This window comes from Gymnoscopelus braueri (assembly GCF_963280865.1).
Source record: "Gymnoscopelus braueri genome assembly, chromosome: 4".
In the NCBI taxonomy this organism is placed as follows: Eukaryota; Metazoa; Chordata; class Actinopteri; order Myctophiformes; family Myctophidae; genus Gymnoscopelus; species Gymnoscopelus braueri.
Genome location: NC_137605.1, coordinates 29,241,594 through 29,265,441, shown reverse-complemented (window position 1 = coordinate 29,265,441; position 23,848 = coordinate 29,241,594). Strand labels below are relative to the sequence as shown.

General features: G+C 42.4%; 1 protein-coding gene across 3 annotated transcripts in view; it reads left to right on the top strand.

Moving 5' to 3' along the window:
- Positions 1-4,345: 4,345 nt before the first annotated feature.
- Positions 4,346-23,848, top strand: part of rgl2 (ral guanine nucleotide dissociation stimulator-like 2) — a 28,265-nt gene continuing 8,762 nt past the window's right edge. Inside the window, exons 1-9 of one of the 3 annotated variants that reach the window (XM_080425495.1) lie at positions 4,346-4,649; positions 7,272-7,441; positions 16,789-16,836; positions 17,390-17,473; positions 17,827-17,993; positions 20,625-20,681; positions 21,414-21,610; positions 22,246-22,355; positions 22,945-23,160. In XM_080425495.1, coding sequence (XP_080281621.1) covers positions 7,283-7,441; positions 16,789-16,836; positions 17,390-17,473; positions 17,827-17,993; positions 20,625-20,681; positions 21,414-21,610; positions 22,246-22,355; positions 22,945-23,160 — 1,038 coding nt within the window. In that variant the 5' untranslated portion in view covers positions 4,346-4,649; positions 7,272-7,282. Of the gene's footprint in view, positions 4,650-7,271; positions 7,442-14,245; positions 14,496-16,788; positions 16,837-17,389; positions 17,474-17,826; positions 17,994-20,624; positions 20,682-21,413; positions 21,611-22,245; positions 22,356-22,944; positions 23,161-23,848 lie in introns of those variants that run through there. The other 2 variants (XM_080425494.1, XM_080425496.1) reach the window with 2 other exon arrangements.

The window sequence follows — 23,848 nt, the reverse complement described above, 5'->3', positions numbered from 1 at the left end:
TCAAAGCGTGTACTGTGGAGCTTGATGTCGTGTACCTGCCGTTATTGCTCGACACTGGGGCTGACACTGTCACTGCGACACGTTCCTCTTGCCCTGCGCGACGAGGTGGCTGGAGAGCTCAACAGCCTCTTGGAAGCAAGCATAATCGAGCCAGTAAACGCAGCACCGTGGATTTCAAATCTGGTGGCTGTGCGGAAGAAGACAGGGAAGCTGCGCCTGTGCATCGACCTCAAGGCAGTTAACAAGGCAGTCATCCCTGACAAGTACCCGCTGCCTACAGTGGAAGAATTGACGACACAGTTCCATGGTTCCACCATATTCACAAAGCTGGATCTTTGGCAGGGCTATCTGCAGATTCCGCTACACCCTGACAGCCGGAATCTCACTGCCTTCGTCACACACATGGGGGTGTTTCGATTCACGAGAATGCCTTTCGGACTCAGCTCTGCCCCCAGCTGTTTTCATAAAATCATTGCCACCATACAAGCAGGCATCCCTGGGGTAGTGATCTACTTGAATGACATTGTGGTTCATGGCTCAACACCTGCTGCCCACGACGAGTGGCTTCGCCGAGTCCTCCATGTCCTTGCCAGCCATCACCTCACTCTGAACGGTGACAAATGTGTCTTCTCCGTGCCTGAGATAGAGTTTGTGGGGTTCTGCCTGAATGCCAAGGGCCTCCGTCCACTCCAGTCTAATGTGGAGGCTGTGCAACGCCACCCTGAGCCTGCCTGTCCTGCCCAAGTGGCCTCGTTCTTAGGAATGACGGCCTTCTACTTACGTTTTCTCACTCAGTATTCGGCCACCACAGCCCCGCTGCGCGAGCTGTTAAAGAAGGACGTGCCATGGGTTTGGACCCCCGCCTGTTCAGACGCCGTCCAGCAGCTCAAAGCCCAGCTCACCTTGCCTCCTGTGCTTGCACACTTCGACCTCGCAAGTCCCAAGCGCCTCACCTGTGACGCCTCCAGCACAGCGCTGGGGGCTGTGCTATCCCAGATCCACGACGGCACTGAGCACCTCCTCAACTCAGTAGAACAGAAGTACTCAGTGGCGGAACGGGAGGCCTTAGCTCGCACCTGGGCGAGCGAGCGTTGGCAGATGTACTTGTATGGCCAGCACTTCACACTGCGGACGGATCACCAGGCACTCGCGGCTCTGCTCGCAACATCTGGCACAGGGCAAAGGCCACTCAGGATCCATTGCTGGGCTCCAGCGGTATAACTTCACCCTGCAGTTCACTCCAGGTCGAGAGAATGTCGTAGCAGACCTATACTTCACTAGATCTTGGTACGGACTCCGTTGAGCAGGGCTTCATCCAGATGCTCCACTCTCCACTCCAGTCCACAGTCTCACTCCAAGAGCTCCAGACAGCCTCGGAACAGGACCCGGTGCTCTCCCAGCTCTGGGTGGCCGACAAAAGTCCCAGACGAGCTGGTTCCCTTTCACCGGATCAAGGTAGAGCTGTCCTGCTGAAAGGACGTCTGCATAGCCCGCGGGCTCTGCACCGTGGTACCTGACTGCCTGCGAGCATATATCCTGACCATGGCCCACGAGGGTCATCTGGGCATTGTAAGGGTGAAGCAGCACTGTCGTGACCTGGTGTGGTGGCCTGGCATCGACAGGGACATCGAGGCCTTAGTGAAGGACTGTACAGCTTGCCTTGTCAGTGGCAAAACTGGCCCACCCGCCCGCCGCCGCTACAACCGCTGCACTGGCCAGCCAAGCCCTGGGAGCACCTCCAGCTCGACATCTGCGGGGAGCTCCATGCAGTCCCACACCACCAGTGGTGGTGTACGACCTTCATTCCAAGTGGCCTGAGGTGCTCTCCACTGGGACTGTTACCAATCGTGTGGTGACTGACTTCCTGGACTCGGTTTTCTCCCACTGGGCCACTCTGGGCCATTACCACGGACCATGGGCCCCAGTTCATCTCTGCAGAGTTGGCGCCTTCCTGGAGGACAAGGGCATTAAGCACATCCGTACAGCATTCTACCACCCCGAGGCGAACGGGGGGGGGGGGGGGGCAGACACCAAAAAACGGGACAAGAGCTGCAGCCTTTGTATCGGCTGAGGGCTTCCGTGACGGTGTCACCTCTAGCTCGAGGGCGCAACAGAGTCCCCAACCGGCAACGTCAGATGAAGCAGCGTTTCGTCAGGACGCAGAGGTTGAGGACTCAATCCTTCGCAGCCCTGGACTGGGTCCACGCCTGCCTCCCTCACCGGGACCACAAGCTGCAGTCTTTCTTGGCCACGCCTATGCAGGTCACCGACCAGCTGGGGCCAGCCACCTTCAGCCTGTCCGATGGGTCACGCTGGCATGCCAGCCGCCTTCGGCGAGTGCTGCCACCCTCTACTATGGGGCCGAAGGATCCCATGCCTGTGATACCGCCTGCTGCCGCAGGTATGTGGGCTAACACTGACTTTGCAGCAGGTGATATGGACTTGCCCCCTGTGCGACCTCCGGCACCTGATGACCATTCGGTGGTGCCCGAGGCACGGCCAGCTCAACTGGATTACCTCAAGGACTATGTTACCGATTTCTGAATGCATAAGGCATTGGTGTGTTGTTATGTAACTGGGTGGTGGGGTTGTGATTTATGGTTTTCTATGGGGGGGGGGGGATGTTGTGTATGAATGTACTGTTGGTTCTGGTCTGAGATGAACAAGGTTTACGACACTGGTGATGTTTACGACAGGAAGTACAGAAATGCATGAGGCCGTAAGTGAGTACGTTGTTGTTGTTAACCCGGCTTGTAATGTATGCTGCCGGCGTACGTGTTTTTGGCACTCAGTAAAGACGGACCTGTTCAGCTCACCTCCATAGTAGTGTGCATGATTCTGTGAACATAACACACTTGACAGACAACTAGGCTATTAATCAATCAAATGAACTTGAAGCAGCGACGGCTCGTCTATATGTGCGATGCAGGCGACGCATGTTCAATCAGCAGTGGCCATCACTTATAGCACTGCTCAAGTAGCATACCAGTTGAGCCAGTACAGAAACATTGCTGACCAAACCAGACCGTCTACTTACAATATCTTGTTCTTTCAAAAATATAGGCTACTTTAGAAGTTGCTATAAAAATAATGTATAAAAATATAAATAAAAAATGGGTATCCTATATAAAAATTGGCTACGGGAGGACCACAGCCATGTGACTCAGACATAACTATAAACAAACCCGTATATACACCCATATATGTAGGCATGTCATTATATGACTTGGTATGTCATTATATAAATAAGGCTATATAATATATTTTCGAGACCTATCTTGCTATCTATGAGTTGTCATTTAATTTAGAAGACATTCTTATTTACAAAGACGACCTGACAACATACATACATACATGCACGCACGCACGCACGCACGCACGCACGCACACGCACATACACGCACACACACACATTATAACTTTTCTGTTTCGGTTACAGGAGTGTGGACATAATCAGGCTACTGGGATTGTTTATTTTCAATCCTGCTCTTTGTAATTTCACTTTGTTTGTTTTTTGTCTGAGGCACTCATGACTCACACTAGTCAAGCATGTGGTAATATTGTTGAGCGGATCAAAATGGCCCCTGGCATAATGAAAATGATGAAGTGTGAATTACTGGTACCACTAGGTGGCGAGCATGCACTACACCTCAGGTGAAATAACCTAATCTCTTGGCCCCTTTGGTTGGACTCTGCATAGAAGCAGGTCCTATTTTACCCTTTCTTGGGTTGACAGATGATGTGTTACACATGACATGACATTACATGACTGTATGATATAATATGATATGATATGATATGATATGATATGATATGATATGATATGATATGATATGATATGATGTGATGTGATGTGATGTGATGTGATGTGATGTGATGTGATGTGATAAAGTAGTTAAATATATATTTTTAATAATAATAGCAATAATTATTGATTGAATACTTTATTAACAGCAAAGTATTAGCAAATAGTACAGTGGTACGATATTATACAATGGTGCTAAAAGGAGCTAAAAGGATAACACAAAAAGCCCTGTGGGCTTATTTCCATTGTGGTCCTGTGTATTCAATTCATAGATAATAACAACAATAATAATAAAATAGGCTTTGTACACTTTACACTTTGCCCAGGTGACCGTAGCATAGAGTGCACAATAAGGAACTGCGTCGTCATAGACAGAGAGAGAGAGAGAGAGAGAGAGAGAGAGAGAGAGAGAGGGGGGGGGAGGAAAAGACACAGAGAGAGAGAGAGAGAGAGAGAGAGAGAGAGAGATAGCTTTATAAAGAGATAGGGATAGCTTTATAGAGAAAGAGAGAGAGAGAGAGAGAGAGAGAGAGAGAGAGAGAGAGAGAGAGAGAGAGAGAGAGTTTGCAGCCTCACCAAAGTGCTATCAGCTGATAAAGGTTTGACAGGGCAGCAGCCTGCAGGGGGACATTGATAGCAGGGGGAAGAGAGAGAGACGCCCTCGTCGTCGCTGTTGGACGGATGGGCGAAAGAGACTCTCCTCTCCTCTCATCTGAAACGGTTGTCGTGTCTCCACGTCTCCCATCGCCAGCAAACAGCAGCCATCCAATGCAGTCTGCATTCAGCTGACCATACGGTTGCGTACTTGCGTACACAACATCCAGCGAATGTGATTTGGCTATCAGTAAGTTGCATGGAATTATACAGCTTGTACGTTCATCGTTTCTTTTTTTTGTTTTAATACTGGGGGCCAGCAGCATAATAACATTGGGGTCTGTAATAAGCGCACACATAATTATTTCGTGTTTTGTGTTAAACGGGGCAGTTCATTGGTCATTACGCGCAAACTTTAACAGTTTAAACGGCATTTGTTTGAATCGTGTCGGCTACATTTGTGACTCAATTTTAGGAGTCAACACAGCACCACCCAATGGCTGAATGTGTTGAATAGACTAGAGAAGGGAGCCTTGTGAGGTGTGACTGTCTGCTGTATCCTAGTTACAGTTTGTGTACACCTCAGCTGTTAGCATACACAGGCTGTTGTAGCTTTGGTTAGTCAGAGCCAGTGAATAGCAGTGGTGTAAAGTAACTAAGTACATTTACTCAAGTACTGTACTTAAGTACAATACTTTACTTTTTACTTTTAAAGTTGTCAGTACTTTTACTTCCACTCCATTACATCTCAGAGGCAAATATTGTACTTTTACTCCACTACAATATTTAAACACTTTAGTTACTAGTTACTTTGTAGATTTTGATCATTATTACAAAACATAACATTAACCACTTCAGCCCTATATTACTTTCGACCATTTGAAAATAGCGATCTACAAGCTCAGATCCGCTATTTTCAAAAGATTTTTAGACATTTGAAAACTTGTGAAATGGGACATTCTGCATAATGAGTACTTTCTACTTTTGGTACTTAAAGTACATTTAGATACCAATACTTTAGTACTTTTACTCAAGTAAATGTGGAATACCGGACTTCAACATTGCAGTATTGATACGTTTACTTGAGTAAAAAATGGGAGTACTTTTTCCACCACTGGTGAATAGGAGGTATTCACATCTCTGAAAAACCGTTGGTCGTGGTACAAAGCTTCCCAATCTTCCCAATGATGCCATTTGTTATTTCAAGCATTGAGGCAATGAACATAATTAGTTTCCTCAAGTCATGTGATCTGGTGTCTGTAGACACCAATGTTACCACCATGCTGCTGTTAGGAGTTGTGTTAAAACGTGTTGTTTTAACAAGCTTGATGACAGAACTGGATACACTTGACTATAGGCGATAAGCAGGAACATTGATGCATAATCTTCTAGACATTTGGAGGGTCTTAATTGTACTTATACACTTAGAATCGGTAAGCAAATAGTGTTGCAGAGTTCTGCCCGTGGTCAAATTGAAAACATTCTGCAATGCATTATTAATGTAAGATCAGGGAAACATGTAGTTGTAGAGCAGTGGTTCTCAGATTGGGGTCCAGGGACCCTCAGGTGGATTCCTTGAGGTCGTTCTAAAAGGGCCCTTACAGGACTGTAACTCTGAGTTTGCAAATGGAACGGTTCCATTTGTGCACTCTCAGAGTTTATGGGGGTCCTTGAAATTAATACGTTTGAAAACCAATGATTGTAGAGCGTACTACATTTTGTCATCCACATTATGCAAACTTGCAAAAAAGGTTCTGAAAGAGCAATTTCATTGTTACAATACTACAGCCATGCATCATCATATACTGTGTGATTACGTAAACTTTATATAGCCAATAGCCATAGCAGGTTATATCTGCATCCCCTTCTTTATGAATTTCTGCCTCTATCTTTGTCTGCATGTCTGCCTGTTTATCTCTCTCTCACTCTTTCTCCCACACCCCCCTTCCTCTCCCTCTCTTCCTGAATGCTGTGTTTACGTGATGTGTATCTTCAGGGCAATCCAAACTAGCAAAGAGGGACAAGGAAAAGGGAAACATTGGTTGCCATTCAAATCCTGACCAGTGTCGGGCCCAGTCCCAGTGAAATGTAAATTCCATACAAATTAAGGGACGGACTGACCTTCTTGCTAACAACATTGTTACATAGTAGGCCTATTAACCAATAGTAGGCCTGTTAACCAATTAAGCCCTGTTTGTGTTGTGAGCTTATAGAACGGCATTTTCTTCTATTTTAGAAAAAACATGCCCAAAATAGGGTCGCTAGGTTGAAAATGGTTAGTCCTTTGGTATAAACCAAAACTGTGTCTGACATAGCCTATATGTTAAAAAAAAATAACATGCAGCAAATTCCATTGATTTCACTTTGAATTAAACGGTATGACTCTAATGTGTGTCCATCACTTTTTCTCAACGCGTCATTGCCATTCTACCTGTTGTCATTTATTCATAATCACATAGTAAGTGTATTATATAGGTACATATATGTAGATAATAGGATAATTTAGAGGTATATGATTATAATATATGGGTCATACGTGTATATATATTTATATTAGATTAGTAAGGGCAGGAATTAATAAGTGTAGCCTACTTCATACCCCCTTTGTAATATGTAATGTTTAACTTGTGTATATTGTTTTTCCTCTTTTTTAGAATTATTATTTTTTCATTGTTATTCTTATTTTGTTTTTATTATTGTTTTATTTCCTTTTCTGCATGTACGGAAATAAAATAAGATAAATTTCACATTCTCCAAAAATTATCAAGATGATTTCATTAATGTTAACTGACTAAGTGCAATCTGTACCACAATGATAATGTCATCCTTACATTCGCCTGCAAACATATGTGCGTGATCTTTGTCTCTGTAGCAGCTGGCACTATGCTCCCCCGAAGTCTGCGAACAGGTGGTTTGGACCTGCCAGGGGTGGAGTCAGGAGATGTGCCTCTCATTGGTTACCGATCATTACAACCTGACAACAGAACTTTAAGTGACCAATCAGGGAGAGGGATCGTCAGCAATGAAATGGAAGTTTCACAGGTATGATTTGTTTTTGTTTTCATTGCACTTGCTCATGTAATATATCCAACAGCCTGAGAAAGCTGCAAGTGCTCTGAAATACTAGTAGAATTCACAAGGTACGTTAGGTATTAGTTTTTTGTTATACATTGCAATGTTGTAAGAACATTATGCATTTGGATTTTCAGTATGTGCTTACATTGGATTATTGTGAATTACATTTTTCCAATGGCTAATAACAATGTTCATATGCTGCAATATGACCATTGCAAAGAAGTGTCAATTATATGTACTGGTTTTTCTGTTTAACACACAGATTAAAGTATTTAGAATGGGCTTCTTTGTGTAGAAACAGGGCTCAACTTCCAGTTTCTTGAGTAAACAGCAGATGTGGTTGGTTGGTTTTCATCAAACCCCAGGGGCATACTGGTTCAATGAAAGGGACTGAGAAGAAGAATGGTGTAGTCACCACCAAAGCATGATGTCAACTCAAATGCTGTTGTTCCATACACTAAATTACTGGTTTCATAGCCTGTGTCATACGGTAGATGAGAGTGATCTCACATTTTGAATGTAATTGCCGATCTAGTACAACCTGTTAGAAGGTAAAAGTGAAGTTAAATTACACAGTTGAAGATGATTTAAAGTTTGGACTATCCTGTGTCTGTACCATACGGTATGGTACTAACACAGGACAGTGCAAACCTGCTCAGATATTCATCTTAACTTCTGTGTAAGATAATTTACCTTTTTCAATACAAGAATGGTGACATCATCAATTTTCAAACAATTCAAAAGTAAGGAAAACTCCATGTGCTTGGGTAAAAAGTTGTTATTGTTATGAGTGCTGGATAAAGTATGTAACGTGGTCTCCCGAATTTTCATAAAGGTTAGTCGTCTATTTTATTTTATTTTATTTTATTTTGGTTATGAGCCAAACCATGTTTCGAGGTGGTCATTGAGTAAGTTCTTTTTACCTCTTTAATGATGTATTTGACCGTACCATTTTATATGTGCAATTCACCACCAGTTCTTCACAAGTCTCCTACCGTGTATAGTGAAAAGTTTTACATTGTATTTGTAGAGCAAAAGTTGGTTTCTCTGGACTTGAATCCTCCATTCTGTCCATACTAATCACACACATTTTCACTCAGCTGAACACTGATGCATCTTCCACACACACAACTCTTGCCCCTTTGCTTGACATTGACAACAATTGCACATGATCTGCTTGTTGGCTTTGGTCTTACTTAACACACAGCCTCAAGAAACTCCCTGGAGGCTAAAAAAAGACATTGCATTGACTCAACTCTCCAGCTGAGCTGACTTCCTTCTTGCTCAGACCACAACTATTGGGCCTCACGGTAAATGATATACATGCCGGTCAGCAGGTCGATTCTTTGAACACCTGCTCCCCTTGCCACATTGCAAACAGTATACTGTATCATAGGCAATCCCCAATGACTGTCTGTCAGGAGGAATCCAATACAGCAACTTGCTCATTATTTAATGAGGGGAGACATGGATGCATGAGCATGAGTTATACTTTGTTGTACGAAGATTTTTCGGCTTAAAACGTGAAAACATGCATCACACTTTTCAGTTGAAAGTCAGTTTATTGTCAGTGAGCGACACAGTCCTACGACAAACTTAGTTGTGCGCTGGTGTCGCACACCGTAAATAGCAGATCTACAAGCTCACAGTGTGTCGCAGTGCCACTTTTTTCGGTATGTGACACAATGCGCAACCAAGTATAACGCAGGCTTTACATTATTACATTACCATGAGGGCATACATTCTCTATAAGGGGTTATGCGTTGAACACCTTGCAATTTGGTTTGATTGAATTGGATTCCTACAGTATATTGTATATTATTATAGTGTGAGAAGAAGAGCCAAGAGAAAGATAGGAAGGAAGCGGTAAGGGTTAAGGAACACTAAAAACAAAACCAAAAAACAATGGGTATCTTTCTGAAGATATATTTATGACCCTCATTCGGAGGTTAGACTTGTGTAAGATTCGAAACAATGATGGTGTCAGCTGGGTATAATTGTTTGTTCCAAGGTTTGCTGTGTCTTGGAAGCATGACGACATGGGCTTACATAAAAGGAAGGAGACTGAAAAGAGTTGTTGATTGCAACAGTCTGGAGGCAGAAGTGGAATTTAAAACGGTGTAAAGAAGGGGCGGCAATGGCTCAGGAGGTAGAGCGGCCGCTTGGGAATCGGAAGGTTCCTGATTCGATCTACGGCTCCCCCTGGGTTAGTGTGTCCTTGAGCAAGACAGCAATGAGCAAGCACATCTCATGGCTGCCTCTGCCGTGCGTGTGTGTGTGTGTGTGTGTGTGTGTGTGTGTGTGTGTGTGTGTGTGCGTGTGCGTGCGTGTGCGTGTGTGTGTGTGTGTGAATGGGTAAATGTAATGCACATTGTTAAGCACTTTGGATAAAGGCGCTGTGAAAGAAAAGCAGATTTGAACATTTACCCTTTAAGACAGGGGGTGATGATAGAAAGACTGTCCTGCCATGTTTTCTCGTGCCCTCCAGTAGTCAATGTACACGTTCAGGAAAGGCATGGCTGTGAGTTGTGATGGAAGGAGAGGGGAAGAAAAATAGCATCGCAACACGACAGCACGTCCTGCTTCCTGTGTTTGTCTCCGCTTATTATGTACTTCCTGTATTGGGGGCGGTGCAGGGAAATATGAAGAAAAGGAGAGCGTTGAGTCATGAAAGAAGTTTCATGTTTTTTGGGGAACATAAACAAATCAATGGTTAAACTATTCCACGATGGTGCAAGTGTGGAAAAGTAAGGATTTTTTTTTTCTTTTCTTTTTCTTTTTAATCACAGGAGCTATAAAGTAGACGATGGCTGGAGATTCCAGTCCATTCTCTTATCATGATTTTTCTCACGGAAGAGCCCTCAACCCGCAGTACAGTAGCCTAGATCATGATCCTTATCTTCTTGCCTTTGAGGTAGCTGAACTACAAGTTGCAGATTGTTTGGCAAATGTTTCTACATCAAAAAGCAGCTTTCTCTGACCCAGATTCAGATTAGTTTTGGAATGCAACTTCAATGCATGTTCCAGTGAATATGCAGTAGTAGTTAATGAGGGATTCAATACATCCAGCGATGTCTGAGATAAGGGTGGTATGGATTTAAAAAAATAGCTTATGTTATTTTCAATGTATTTTCACACCTCATTTTATGAATTTTATATGATTAGTGCCATTTGACAGCCTGAGGTGCTTGATTAAAACTGCCATATGAGCCAAGAGAAAACAACACATCTGTCTGTGGGGGGTTACCAGGTTTGCTCTCATTTGAAAGTAAGACAGAACATTATGTCTGGCGGGGGAAGTTCAGTGCTGAATATGAATAAGTTATAATTATATTCATTTTTACAATTCTATATTATCTATGTGCCTATAGCTAGCTGCTTACCACCACTTAATCATTCTGCTATATATGTGCCTGAATACCCCGGCACTACCTACAGTACATAATGGTTGCTCTGTCTGCGGTACTGATGACCTAACATATAAATATTCCCCTCCACTCGTTCCTTGTGTTCTGTCTGTTTTGTTGTACATTCAGGGAAAACAAGAACAAGAGCCTAAAAGCGACTCTGTGCTACTCCTTAAACCTAGTCTCATGAGGTCAGCCCGACCGTCTTAAAGGAGTAGTTCACCCAAAAAATGACTTATTTTCTATCAATTGCACACCCCATGAAGCCTTGAATCCATGGATTTATTTTAGTTTTTGTGACATTCCTAAGCCAATAATTTGATTCCCGTCTCCTACCGGCTAATGTATCCGGTAGGAGACACAAAGTAGATTATTTGTGTCTCCTAACGGATACACACCCGGTCATCAAATTATTGGCTTAGGAATGCCACAAAAACTAAAATAAATCCATGAATTCAAGGCTTCATGGGGTGTGCAATTGATGGAAAATAAGTAATTTTTTGGGTGAACTCCTCCTTTAAGGGCGGATTCAGACTGGGTCAGATTGATTCGAACCATTCCCGAGTACGATTGGCCTCTCCCAGCTGGGCCAGTATTCACATTGGCCAAGATTCTTTCGCACCCGAGACCATTTAATTTAACAGTAATGGTAAATATGTGCCTCATGGGGGCGCTGTTGACTATGGGGCTTTGGGAGCTAGAGAATGTCATTCACAGAAGAAGAGTCACTTGTCAGAGTGTAGAGTGAATAATAAAGTTTGACTGTTCCTGACGTTGTCTTGAGTTATAATAATAACAGAACAACAATACACAACCAAAGCAGTGTGTGCGTTGGTCTTTGAAACCTCAAAATGTAACGTTGTCTCTCGCGTCTCTGTTATTATCAATATGATAGCGACGTCACTAATGCATCCTTGGTATTTTAGCAGTGACGTCACCGACTAATCCTTGGCATATTTATCCTAGTGGCAGCGTTCATTGACAACATTGACAAAAAACATGTGTTTTTTGTTTATGTTTTTTCACGGCTCGCGCTACTCAAACACTAGCGGGATTATTATTTCTTGTCAACATTCAAGTAGAACTATGAGAAGGTATAACCCAGCTAAAATAATGTGTCATTATAAAAATATATAAATGATATATGATTAGCAGTCCACTTCCTCCTGTTGGTACGGATGGATTCACATTGCATCGTTCCATACCCGAATACGCATGATCCGGATCCGAGACTACCTCCGGAGGCGGTCTCGGGTACGGTACGGTGATCCGTTTCAGGGAACGATACGCAACGTTCACACTATCACAACATCAGCCAAGTGGTCCAGGGTGCGCACCCGGGACCATAGTGTGAATCCGCCCTAAGTCATCAATTCTAGTGATGGAATCACAAGTAAGCCATGTTCAGGTTTTGCCAGAGAAAAGGTAAAAAAAAAAGGCCTCTTGATTGGTTAGGCTTTAACGGAAGTCTGTGGTTTGTCTAAGGAGGTCCGTGGTTGGTCAGTTCATATGTCACGCTTTTGTTTGTCTAAGGGGGCGGTCCCAGCGTCCTATACATTTTCAGTAGTTTGGTTTGGACATATCTTGTATGAAAGGTATCATTCTTTGATCCTCGGGTGGCACTAAAGAAAAGGTCATGGGGTCACTCAAACATTTCCCCAAATTCTCCTTTTTTTCTTTAACATGTTTTTTTCTTCTTTTCTTTTTTTGGCCATTTCCCAATAGTGGGGGCCGCAGCCAGAGGTTATTGCTATTTGGGGGTCCTCCTTGGCATGGAAACGTTTGGTAACCCCTGTGCTAGAGGACTGGCCATGGGGTCACCACATACAGTACGAGCCATCCTCTTGGATTCATGAAGGTGCACAGGGAATTCCATGGCAATCCAGCAGCCAGTAGTTTTCAACATAAATTGGACGCATGGACAGACCAACATTGCAATACTTGTTGAGCCCCACTGCTAAAAAATAATTTATATTGATTTAGTTTTAAAGTCCCAGTCTGTTGAAGTGCTGTGGCCAAAGATTGAGTACTGCATATTCTATATAACTGGCGGCTAAATTATTCTACCCCCATATTCTGTGCACTCCCCATTGCTGCTAAAAATGTTTGACCCTTCCCTGTATTTCTGTACTATTATGCCTCTACCGGCAGACAGTCGGTGGCCGGAGGCATGGTATTTTCACGTTGTCCGTCCATCCGTTTGGACGTCCCAACCTTGTGAATGTGATATCACAGGAAGGATAAACTGATTAGATTATTATACTATTATTATGTTGTTGTTATACTGTATTATTGTTGACATAGTCTGCGGAGCATGCCACACCAACATTTTGCTGCTTGTTGTAGGATACATGTCTGAGTGAGTGACCAATAGACCCTCTTGAATCTTACCTGACAATAAAAAGTATTCTGCTCCTGCTTCTGACAACTAAAATATGTTATGTATCTATATAATAGTGTTTTTCAAAAGAAACTTAAGAAAGTATATAAAATACTGATTTGAGTAAAATGTTGCATAACTTCTGTTGATGTAGGCCTAACCTAACACAAGCTAGCAACAAAATACTTGCCTGTACCCTGACAGGGGGTATGAGATAGCTAACATGCTAATAAGCTAATCCTCCTCCCACACACAGTTGTGAAAGTCTCCACCTGTGTGCAAACATGGCTTCCCTCTGCAGTGTCATTAGCTCCTTAAACAAACAGCTTGCTTCCGGCTTTATTAGTTCACTCATTGTTTATTATGGCTAATTTGTAGTCTATATATGGGACATATAAAGCATTTGTGCTAAAGGATGGGCCAGGCTTATAAATCGGTTAATTACGCGTGCATGCTCATGAGTTTGCTTCCATGTTGTCTGTTTTTGTATAGGAGGATACGTTGTCAAACTGGTTTATCAGCATAGGAAGGTCATCTACAAAGGGACAAGAAGCAGAAAAGAGGGAGAGATTGAAAGAGAGGGGGTATTGTTCTGGAAATAGCTGCAAGGCATTGTGTCTCTGTCACTCTTTGTGTGTGTGTGTGTGTGTGTGTGTGTGTGTGTGTGTGTGTGTGTGTGTGTGTGTGTGTGTGTGTGTGTGTGTGTGTGTGTGTGTGTGTGTGTGTGTGTGTGTGTGTGTGTGTGTGTGTGTGTGTGTGTGTGTGTGTGTGTGTGTGTGTGTGTGTGTGTGTGTGTGTGTGTGTGTGTGTGCATGCGTGTGTGCATCTGCGAGTGAGAGAGAGAGAGAGAGAGAGACTGTGTATAGTGGGGTAAATGAGTCACCACATACGACTTCCCTCCTATCTGTGTGACTAGTGTGTGTGTGTGTGTGTGTGTGTGTGTGTGTGTGTGTTATGGGTGTGTCCAGGTGATGCAGGCTCAAAGGGGCCGGACCTAGCTCCTGCTTCAGGTGTGTGTTTGTGTGACATACTGAAGCCACAAGACGGCAAAGGCACACAGACAAACATACAGTACAGAATTAGGTCAACAGGCAGTGTAACAAAGATAGTCACAAAAAGAAAAGGAACTACCAGACTGATGACAGGAAGTGGGATAGATGGTGTTGGCCAGTTTCTGCTGAAGATTTCCAGGAAGTTAGGGGATTGCTACCAGCCTGGACATGCTGTGTCGGAGGTAACTTGTGTGATTTTTTTCCCCCTTTCTTTTCTTTCGTGGGAAAGAGCCACTGACAAATTCCCATTCACTGCAGAAGCAAGCACAGACACTGAGCAGTTTAACTGGTTTGAAGTACAGTATACAATATTATGCAAAGAGATTTGGAGATAGGAGACGAGAGGTAGGATACATTATTTTGGATTGCAAGCGAAGGCTGCTGTAAGTGGTGAACTTTGATCAACTCTAGTAATGGAATTTAATCGGTCTAGTGTATAAGTATAATTCCTTTAACAGGTCCGTTCATGAAAGTCCTTACGGTCTTGTTTCCAATGAGGGCCTGTGAGCAATTAGGGGTTAAGAGTCTTGCTCAGAGACAAATTTCATTTCATCGACACATTTTGCTGGCCTGGCTTGGAATCGTACCTGGGGCAACCAGGGCCTCTGGCTCCCTAGGCGGGCTCACTAACCACTCAGCTATGGCCGCCCTCTATATTGTATTCTTATTCAGCTAATTAAATCGGTCAGATGACCTCATTAGGATATTACTATGAGCAACTGTATAACTCTAGTGGCTATAGTCAATATGATCTGCTTGTTTGTTTGTTGGAACCTTTATTTTGAGCATCATATGAGAAAAGATACATTTTCTATCAACTCCTTCTCACATCCACACAATGTACAGTATGTTATGTGAAGAGGCGGGGAATGGACAGAAAATGCACCACATGAGTTTAAGTAGTTATTATTGATTAAAAAGGGCATTAATATATAATGTTGTGTGTTGCTATTCATCATCAAATCATTCATCTCCAATTAGTTGCTAATGTAACTAACATGACACATGGAAACTATTCGCTCATGAAGCTTTCCTCTGCATAAACTGTCTGGAATGGGCTTGGTGATGTCAGACACTATTGATGATGTCACTGTGTTGTTCTCATGCATTTTTCATTGTGGAAAATCACAGTTGCATGGGTTTCAATGTCAGGAGAAGTGTAAAGTGATATTGATTAATGTTTTAATTATGGGCACTACCATCAATATTGACATACTTAAAGGATATATTGGTGGGAGCACTTTGCTGCTTTGGCAATTTGATTCAGTTGTCAACTGCACTTTGCTATATCATGGAGATGTATCGTACGCAACAGAATTTTAGGTATCAACCTCCTTTTGAGTGTGTGTCCAGCACGCTGTTGGGTGGGTGTAAAGCTATGAGTCAATGTTTTGTATTAAGCAATATTTTAGTGACATCCTAAAGAAATATAGCAGTCATGGTATACTGACTGTACATAACCAGACCATTTTCCTGACCTGTTGATGGCTTTATTTTTGTGTTAAATTGTTAAAACGTTACTGAACTTACCTGAATAATAGTTGGCTAAACATCATTGCACAGTTAAGAGGTCAGGATGTTTTAATTTTGTTCATTAAGGGTGAAGTCACACAGAACTTTGATTCTGCCTATGTGGCGGATTCTGCCAATGCTTTTCAATGGGAATGTAGCGGTTGGTTGCCATTCGCGGATTTCCTAAAAAAAGGAAACGCTCCGTTCCCATTGAAAAGCATTGGCAGAATCGGCCGCATTGGCAGAATCAAAGTTCGGTGTGACTGCCCCCTTAAAGGGGAAGACCACCCATTTTCAATATTTAACTATGTCATTAATATAGCATAAAGGAGTTGTGTGGAAATAAGAAAAATTTTAAATGTTAAAAATTTTAAATGTTAAACCCAAATTGATTTTGGGTTTAACATTGCAAATTACACCGCGATGACTCATCATGGTGTAATTTGCAATGTTAAACCCAAAATCAATTTGGGTTTAACATTTAAAATTTTTAACATTTAAAATTTTTCTTATTTCCACACAACTCCTTTATGCTATATTAATGACATAGTTAAATATTGAAAATGGGTGGTCTTCCCCTTTAAGCAATATTTCAACCAGGGACTATATGTTCTGATTTTTTTTCTGACTTTTATTCAAATGCATTCAAATACAATGATAAAGTAACTAAGAAAATGTAACTGTGCAATGATATTTAAAGTGTCTCTTAAACAAGTATCTGCAAATAGATTTTCATACCTTATTGAAATGAATGGAATCCAATGTCTGCCTCGAAAATCAAAGAAGCCATGATATGTTTTGGAAAATGGCCAGCATACTCTGCAGTTATGTGTCAAGTATAACGTGACCGAGTCTTGTCAACATACCAGACCACTTGTACAGTGCTTTATCACTGAACCTAAAGAGACAGGTGTGTGATTTTACCTTTATAAAGCCAACTGTTAAATGTTGCTTTTTCCTCAGGTGGAACCATCACCGATGAAGACTACATGGTACTGTCCTCTGGACCTAGTAAGGACAACTCAGTTACCTAACCCAAATGGAACATATACTGAGGCTAGGGATGCACCAGTACTGATACTGGTGTGTGAGATACCAGTACCAGGGAATAACAGGGTATTAGCATTAGTGAAAATCCACTTTGCCAGAATCACATACCAAGACACATTGTGCATTATTAGGACACTAATCAATCTGAAGCAATTTTAATTGCTGCCCTTTTCCACATAGGACATTAATTTTAATTGTTTTCAGTATAGGTATAATATTTTAGATTGGTTGGCACACAGTAAAATCCCTTGTGTTAACTTTACTCTGAGAGTGTACCCACAAGGGTCCATTTGGTTCTATTTGTACAATCTCCAAGTTAGATTAACACTCAATATTGTACCGTGCAATATTGCACTTATCATTTAGCATTTGCAATTAGTGGTGGCAGTGAAACAGTGGTTTTCATGCTTAAAATACATGTCTTACTTCAAAATGTGGGCACTGCTAGCACATTTGAATACAAAGTTGATATTGAGGTGAAGCATTGACCATGGTGTTTTTCTTAATTGCTCAGTCCACTGTGGTGGAGGAAGAGGAGGATGGAATCATCTACACGGTGGTGGTCAGACCACAGCGTGGGGTCCCCACCAGTCCAATGGTAACTATGTCCCTTAAGAATTAATTCAACCATGACTGACCGAGACATATGACACTGACAACAATACTAGCTGCTAGCTAGCTAGACAGACAGACAAGGGGGGAGAGAGAGAGAGAGAAACAAACAGAGAGAAGCAGGCAGGCAGATAGATAGATAGATAGCTAAACGGACGGACGGACGGATAAACGATAGACAGATTGATGGACGGACGGACGGACGGACGGACAAATGGCGATGAATGGTGGACATTTATCTTGTCACTAAAGCAACAGTTTCCTACCCTCTCTCTCTCTCTCTCTCTCTCTCTCTCTCTCTCTCTCTCTCTCTCTCTCTCTCTCTCTCTCTCTCTCCAGTCTGCCACCTCTCGTTCCCAGAGTGTGAAAGCAGGGACAGAGGAGAAACTGGTGCGCCATCTCCTCCACTCCTTCTCCATGGGAGACACCACCTTCATCACCATCTTCCTCTCCACGTATCGCTCTTTCACCACCACCAAGAGAGTGCTGGACATCCTCAGTGACAGGTAGCTAGTTATATTGTGCCCACATTTATCATTTTTTTTCCCAAAGGTTAATTTTGACTTGTTTGCAGCGTTTTCAAAATGTACAACAAATGAACAAAATTAAATACAATTTCAGAGTCCATTAAAGGCATAGTATGTCACTTTTCCCTGTGTCAATATACGTTTTTACCAATCATTTCCCTTTATACCTGCAGTTATCTAGCCTGGGATCCAGACTGCTTCGCTACGTTCGGCGGATTTATTTTTGTGTGTGAAAGCGACTTGCGGCTTCTGATTGGTCTTTAGGGGGGCGGGACCATTGTTGTCCAATGTAAAACTCGAGTCACTTCCTGACTTGTAATTGAAATATGAGTCAAATAGGAGGCTGGCCAGACTGATAAGCGAAGTGTGAAAAAAAAATTAGCCGAACGTAGTGAATCAGGCTCAAATTCTGCCCGAACCCGACCCTACCCGACCCGACGTTTTTATGTTTTGGCCATTATCTCTGGAACGGAAGGTCTTATCTGCTCAGTTCAAAGTTTTGTTGGATGCGTGACTTTGAGGACATTAAGCACACAATGACACCTTTTCGGGTTTTTCTGGTTTTCGGGCCCAAAAGTTTGGTAATTGTTCGGGCCGAGCTGAGCCTCGGGCCGACCCACTTAGGGCCGGGCCTTAATTTTCAGGCCCGTTGAGAACTCTAGGCTGGATCCCAGGGCTAGCAGTTATCAGCTCTCGCTGTATTTTGGTGTTTTCACTGTTTGTTTTGGTAGACGGGGACATGTTTGTGCTACCAAAACAAACTGTGAAAGCTACCAAAACAACAGTAAAAACACGTTGTGACGTGTTGTGAGCTTGTAGATATGCTATTTTGGGGGAACGTTCCCCTCAGAATAGGAATGCTGGGGTTCAAGTGGTTAAAGATTCCAGTAAACTATGCCTGTCTGGTTCGGTCTAATTCATACTTCGTCACATGACCATGTTTCCTGTCCGTGTCAACAGACTATCAGGGTTGTTATTTTTTCTTGTCAGTTTTTATTTGCCTTGTCAGTCATTTATCAGTTTACTTTTCTGACCTCTTTCACAACTACTCAGCTGGTTTCTATTGCACAATTTGAACCACTTGAACCCCAGCATCCGTATTCTGGGGGGGAGGGGGTGCTTGTAGATCGGCTATTTTCGGCCAAGAGATTTGGTGTAGATAGAAAGTACAGAGCCAACTCAGGTCTGTTTTACTAAGAATACAATGTTTAAGTGTCAGGCTACAGCGTTAATATTAGAGATGCACCGATACAGGTTTTTTCAATTCCGATCCGATATATCAATTAGGATATTTTTCGATATCCGATATATATGCCGATATCCGAGCAAAACTTTAAATACAAAAAAAAATGCATTACCTTTCAATTAAAGACATTTATTACTGAATATTTTAAAGTACAATAACAGTAGAAAAAAAACAAATACACTATGATCTATCACCAAAAGAAAATACCTACAAATCAGAGGCGTCAATTGGGTATGGCAGGGTATTGCAGCTGCCATACCCTGGCTTTTTTTTATCGGAACGTGGATCGGTTATGTCATGTCCGATATCCGATACGTGAAATAAGTCATATCGGTAGCCGATACCGATACGGTATCGGTATCGGTGCAACTCTAGTTAATATACAGTTTAATGACTATGACAGATTTAATAACAGTAAACAATGTAAACAAAAGTAGACGTGCACATCCGAGAAACATTTAAGGCAGGTGCTGGACCAAAAGAAGACAATAAAAAACATAAAAGATTGTCCACACATTGGTAGATACAAAGATACACAGATACACAGCACATGTGTCGCTTTGTATCTGTGTTGCTCAACACGGTCGTTGACGTCATCAAGCGTGCGTCCGTCATCGGTGCTACAGTTGTAGTCTTTGCATCTAGAAGTTGAACCCAGCTCAACTTCAATTTGTAGCTTTGTATCTTTGTATCTTTTGTATTAGCTACAAACGTCGGATGTTGCTTTGTATTTTCATGTCGCTGAATGAATGGCAGACTGTATCTTTGTATCTGCCCGTGTGAATGCAGCATAAATTGCACTTTATTGGTACATAAACCAATAGTGACGTTTCAAGCTATATAAGGCTGTTCTTCAGACTTAATAACACGGCAATAAAATTGGGCCATTATTTTACCACATATAAAAGCAAGCACAATTCCCTTACAGCTAAAGAGGTGGTGAGCTTCTACAAGTTGTATCTGTGTTGGTCTTAATGCTACAATCAACAGTTCCGAGCAAATTAGCAAAGTTGATTTAGCTGATTATGTTATCACAAGCAACTGTGTACAAATTGATATTAGAACTACTGTTTGGTTTAGCAACATGAAAGCCTTGTCTTAAGTGCTAATAAAGCCTTTAGTTCTGTCAAACAGTCTTTCTTGAAGAATGAAAGTAGTATTTTGAAGCAATGGTTTGGAAAGCATTCCCAAAGGAGTGGGAAAAGTTAGAATCGAGACAAAACATTTTTCCTGAGGGACTGTGGCATAAATTACTTACTGAACTGCATTATTGGCCTTTATGACACAGTAATGTAACTGACGCTTTCAAGTCAATCTATTTTCCCACAAAAATTGTGTTCTCTCTTTTTATTTCTTGTTGGTAGATTGGAGAATCCTCCAGGAGATAACGCACAGAGCCAGACCAGACAATGTTTCAACAAGTGAGCCTTTGAAAATACATATAAAACATATTTTTGCTGTTGGGCGGAAACCTTGTATGACCAAAACTTTAACTTTTCAGGAAATGGAAAAAAGAACCTGTGTTACAGTAGCTCCAGTGTATTTTCATTGGTTAACTATTTACCAATCCCACAGACCAGGCTAAACCACTTTCAACCTGGTATCCCTATTTGGGGGCATGTCATTACAGGCAAACTCTTTAAAGTGGTTAAAGGATGACCAATAGCATTCATTTATGAAAAGATATTTAAAAAAACGTCTATGGAGATGCAAGGTTTCTGCCAGACAGCGATGATATCACACGTCTGCAGGGATCTTTTGGGGTGATGTGACAGTACTAGGACAGTATTATGGATCTGTCTTACAGCACATTTTATGTTATTATTTCTAGGGAGTGCTTCCTTCTGTGCATCTATGTTTTTGTGCATTCTAGGCATTTAGATGCCTAGAATCCTTAATTTGCAATCAGTGCAAACGGAAAAAAATGTTTTCTGAATAAAATAAATACATTAAATGCCCAGATCACCATCGTTAGAGCAGACATAAGTAAGGAATCATAGTCACTGTACAGAGACAAATACATTTTCCTTTATTCCTAGATGGGCCGCACGTGATAGAAACACTACTGCTAAGTGCTAATAAGCACCATGTTCAGTCTCTTTTGTTTGTAATCTTCTCATCTCTTTGTTCTTCTTGAACCTGTGCCTAAGCAGAGCGGTGTGTACAGTGTTCAGCACGTGGCTCTCAGAGTATCCTGAAGACTTCCATGCACTTGGGGAGCCTTCTCGCCTGCTGCGACTTGCTCCCCTCCTGCCCCAGGACTCCTCTTCAGGGGCTGACCTCTGTGCTCGCCTCCTCAGGATAGCCGAGGAGCTCAGTGAGAAGGCCCTGCTCTCAGAGTCACATAGGGGTATTACATCTTTATTCTTTCTTGTTTATTTATTTTTTCAGGCTGTATCAATAATATGAGAATCAACGTATTCCCGTAAGGAGGAAAAAAAACACAATACAATAAATTTAAATAGGATAAGGGGCGGCCATAGCTGAGTGGTTAGTGAGCCCGCCTAGGGAGCCAGAGGCCCTGGTTGCCCCAGGTACGATTCCAGGTCACGCCAGCATATGTGTCGATGAAATGAAATTTGTCCCTGAGCAAGACTCTTAACCCCTAATTGCTCACAGGCCCTCATTGGAAACAAGCCCGCAAGGACTTTCATGAACGTCCTGTTAAAAGGAATTATCCTTATCCTTATGCAAAACCAAAATAGGAGAAGAAATACTAACCAAAGTTGCAGTTACAAAATTAAAGTTTTAGCTGATAAAAAAAAAAGAAAATAACATTTACAATTGGTCAACCAAATGTGTAATTAAAGCTGATGTTATTTTTAAGAATCTGCAGCTGAAGCTATATATTCTGATTGTAGTCATTGCTTCAAAATGAAGAAATAAGCACTGAAGAGGGAAGGTAGACAGGATTGTCTGTCCTCGTCTGCCATTGAGACATTTTATTATCCATACGTTTTTACTGAGCAGCCTCTTTTCTTGCAGGGCCACCGATCTCCACCAGCGCTCCTTCCAACTCCTCTACGTTTGACCCCACCAACGTCCTGGGATTCCCCGCTGCGCTGATTGCTGAGCAGCTCACCAGGATAGAGACAGTGAGATTTACCTCTTGAACCCAAACCTCCCTGTTGTGGGGCGAACATTCGATGGTAATAGAAGATCTACAAGCTCACAGCGCATTGCAACGTTATGCATTGTGAGCTTGTAGATCTGCTATTTTATAATGCAAATATACAGGTATTTGGTGTAGAGGGGAAAAAAAGAGTGGGCCATGGGGAGACCCCTGGGTCTAGTCAACTAAGTATATAGGTTTACTTTAATGGTTAACTCTGAAGATGTGTATTCATGAATCATTCAACACCATCCATTGTTCATTACGTCAGTGGTTCTCAAAGTGTGGTCTGGGGACCCCCAGGGGTCCTTGAGGGGGTTCCAGGGGGGTAGATATTATAGCATTAAAACATATACAACCATAGCCTATACATTGGCTATTTGAAAATAGACAATCTACAAGCTCACAACTCTGGCACATAATATTCAGATGAGGGTCTGTGGCCAATTACATATTAATTTGGGGGTTCTTGACATGAAAAAGTTTGAGAACCACTGCATTACATAACTGATGCTAAGATGATTTGATATGTGCTGTGGTAAATTAGGTTCATACTTTTTTCTCCCTCTCAGGAACTGTTTGTGCGGTTGGTCCCGTATCACTGTCTCGGCTCCCTTTGGTCTCAGAGGGATAAGAAAGGCAGGGAGGGGGTTTGCTGGTCTGTCCGGGCCACCATACGTCAGTTCAACAAGTTGGCCAACGCAGTTCTAGCGTCCTGCCTTTGGCCCACGAGCCTACGTAGCCAGCAGAGAGCACGGCTGCTGGAGAAATGGATCGGTGTGGCAGAGGTCAGTAACTCGTACTTCTCGAAGGTCATAGTTCAAAATGTACTGGATGTGTTGTAAATAATCCTTAAGGTTATCCTGTATTGTTATCTTGCACCTCTAAGTGGTGGGATGATAATAGATAGAGTGTAATGTTTTATTTTTGTGCAAAACCCAATTGTCATGGAACTTACAGTACATCAATCCGATTCCCCCTCATGTCATGTTTATGGTGAATGTGTAACATTAAGGTTCATATCAGCTTTCAAATGTAGATAAGCTTTATTTCACTAATGAAAATGTAGGCAAACCGAGTTAATCTGGTTTACCTACCACTAGATCCCAGACCCGCTAATAGGATTTACTGTACAAAACACCCTAGCACTTGTACTTAAGAATATTTTAACCCTGCAACAAGCAGATCTCTTAGGCTTAAAACCTTGTCGCATGACCACCCCAACCAACAAAGCATATGACAAATTACGTATTTCCAAATGAACCCCCCCCTCCCCCCCACACACACACACACACACACACACACACACACACACACACACATTTTCATTTTTAACAAGCGACGTGGCCTCAAGATTAAGTATAAATGAACCTTTACTTGCAAATGGGCAGGCTGACTCCTTTCCAAACCTCTCTTTCTCTGGGTGAGAAATCAAGCTACCCTTGAACGGCGTAGCACACTCTGTTTTATGTGGCA